The sequence below is a fragment of the Rhinopithecus bieti genome, unplaced genomic scaffold, assembly GCF_001698545.2.
Source record: "Rhinopithecus bieti isolate Rb0 unplaced genomic scaffold, ASM169854v2 scaffold_4602, whole genome shotgun sequence".
NCBI lineage: Eukaryota > Metazoa > Chordata > Mammalia > Primates > Cercopithecidae > Rhinopithecus > Rhinopithecus bieti.
The window spans coordinates 35,514-37,692 of NW_016804401.1; the positions used below are offsets into that span (position 1 = coordinate 35,514).

General features: G+C 33.1%; 1 protein-coding gene across 1 annotated transcript; it reads right to left on the minus strand.

Moving 5' to 3' along the window:
* Positions 1-761: 761 nt before the first annotated feature.
* On the minus strand, positions 762-1,697 carry LOC108526878 (olfactory receptor 6C3). Its single transcript, XM_017867850.1, has one exon. The coding sequence runs from the start codon at positions 1,695-1,697 to the stop codon at positions 762-764; it is 936 nt and encodes a 311-aa protein (XP_017723339.1).
* Between the last annotated feature and the right edge of the window lie 482 nt (positions 1,698-2,179).

Below are 2,179 nucleotides of genomic sequence, written 5' to 3' on the forward strand. Positions count from 1 at the left end.
TTTATAAATGAAGTGTGCTAGACCTAAAGTTTTTTTTACCAACATCATTTGGGAGACCATGGAAGTAAAATGAACATTTGAAGATGGAATTCTCCTATAGTCCAACCATTTATCAGTGACTTATACCTCAAGCCTAATGATTAATAATTGAATTGATATTTGTATAATTAAAAAATTATGGTGCTTTTAAAATTTATTCTTGTATTTTAAATAAGGAACTTAATTCACAAAGAAAATAAAAGTGGCATGCACTAAATTTCATGAAATAAATCTCTACATTTAAAGTACAATGCAACAGAGCATAGTACCTCCAGGCACTGAATTTAGTGAACATGATAGAGAACATGTAGGGTCTAAAAATGTTATGACATTATCAATATTTGTGTTGAAAATATAGAAGAAATTAAAGTTTGAAACTACATTTGAAGTACGACATGAGGACTTTAAGGAAGTGATATACAGAATTAAAATTACTATAGTAAAATTACTATAAAATCATACACAAGTTGAGTTTTAAATAAATATATATAATTTCCAGACAATTTTGTAAGGAAAATAAATTTTACTTTTTTCCCAGTAAGTCATTAAACAATGCAGTTGAGAAACTTGTATAGAAGTGGAAGAAATGGACTGGGAAAATATAATATTAACTATAATGCAGCATATAAAGAAACTAGGAGAGCAAGGATACTTACAGAGATATTGAGAAATTTCAAATTTTGGCTTAATTGTTTTTTTTATAGGGCTCTTTGACCAAACATTCATTTTTTTGCATAAAACACAACTTTATGGACCACATTTTTGAAGGCTTGTTTTACTTGCTGATTTCTCAGAGTGTAAATGAAAGGGTTCAGCATGGGGACAATGGATGTATTGAGAACAGCTACTCCTTTTGTCAATGATGCCTTTTCTTTTGCAGATGGATTAGCATACATGAATATACAGCTTCCATAAGAAATGGAAATGACAATCATGTGAGAGGAACAAGTGGAGAAAGCCTTTTTTCTTTGACTGGCAGATGGGATTCTTAAAATGGTCCTGATAATGTACATGTAAGATAAAATCACTAATGCCAAAGTGAACAGCAAAGTAACCAAAGCAAAGTAAAAACCAATTACTTCTAGGAGCCATGTATCTGAAAAAGATAGCTGTAAGAGGGGAAAATAGTCACATGCAAAGTGATCAATGACGTTGGAAGCACAGTAATCCAGCTGGAGGAGAAGCATAAGCGGTGGGAAAATGGTCAGAAACCCACTTAGCCAGGCACACAACACAAGTAGGGTGCAGAGTTTCCTGTTCATGATGGTTGTGTAATGAAGGGGCTTGCAGATGGCAGCATAGCGGTCATAGGACATAGCAGTTAATATGTAAAATTCCGTCACCCCCATGAATATAAAGAAAAAGAGTTGGGCTGCACAGTTGTTGTAGGAAATAGTCTTATTCCTGGTGATAATTGCCCCCAGAAATCTGGGGATGCATACAGTTGTAAATGAGATTTCTAAGAAAGAGAAGTTCCGGAGGAAGAAATACATAGGTGTCTGCAGATGGGAGTCCACAAAGGTCAGGGTGATGATAGTCAGGTTTCCGGTAACACTTAATATATATGTGATAAATAAAAAGAGAAAAATCACAATCTGAAGGTCAGGATCATCAGAAAGGCCCAGGAGGACAAATTCTGTGACCATTGTGTAGTTCATGTCGCTTCCTTTCTCTCTCTTCCTCCTCTACTCTCCTTTTTGTTCTTTTAAAGATATTTTGGTAGAATGACAATTAAGGAAAAATAGATAAGAGATATAATTCATCATGATCCATATAAGCGTCATTAATACAATTCTAAAAATCTTCTACAGTCTATGACAGTTTTATTTTGACTATCTTTTTTGCATTATGTTTTAATTTTTTTTCTATGGCCAGCCTATTTACTGGTCCTCTTACTTTAAATCTAGCAGAAGTTAGGATATTTTCATACAATAAGCTGCATCACTGAGAAACAGCTAATAAAATGTATAATTCCTGCTTTGAGTCCTATTAATGCAAAATATCATTATCTTTTGGTTGAAACAATCACAAGAAACATACATTTTTCTTTTTTTCCATGATGTATACATTAAAGGATATCACCACCTAAATACAAAATGGGTGCTCTTAATTCCATCAAAAGATAAAAGTGAAAATTACA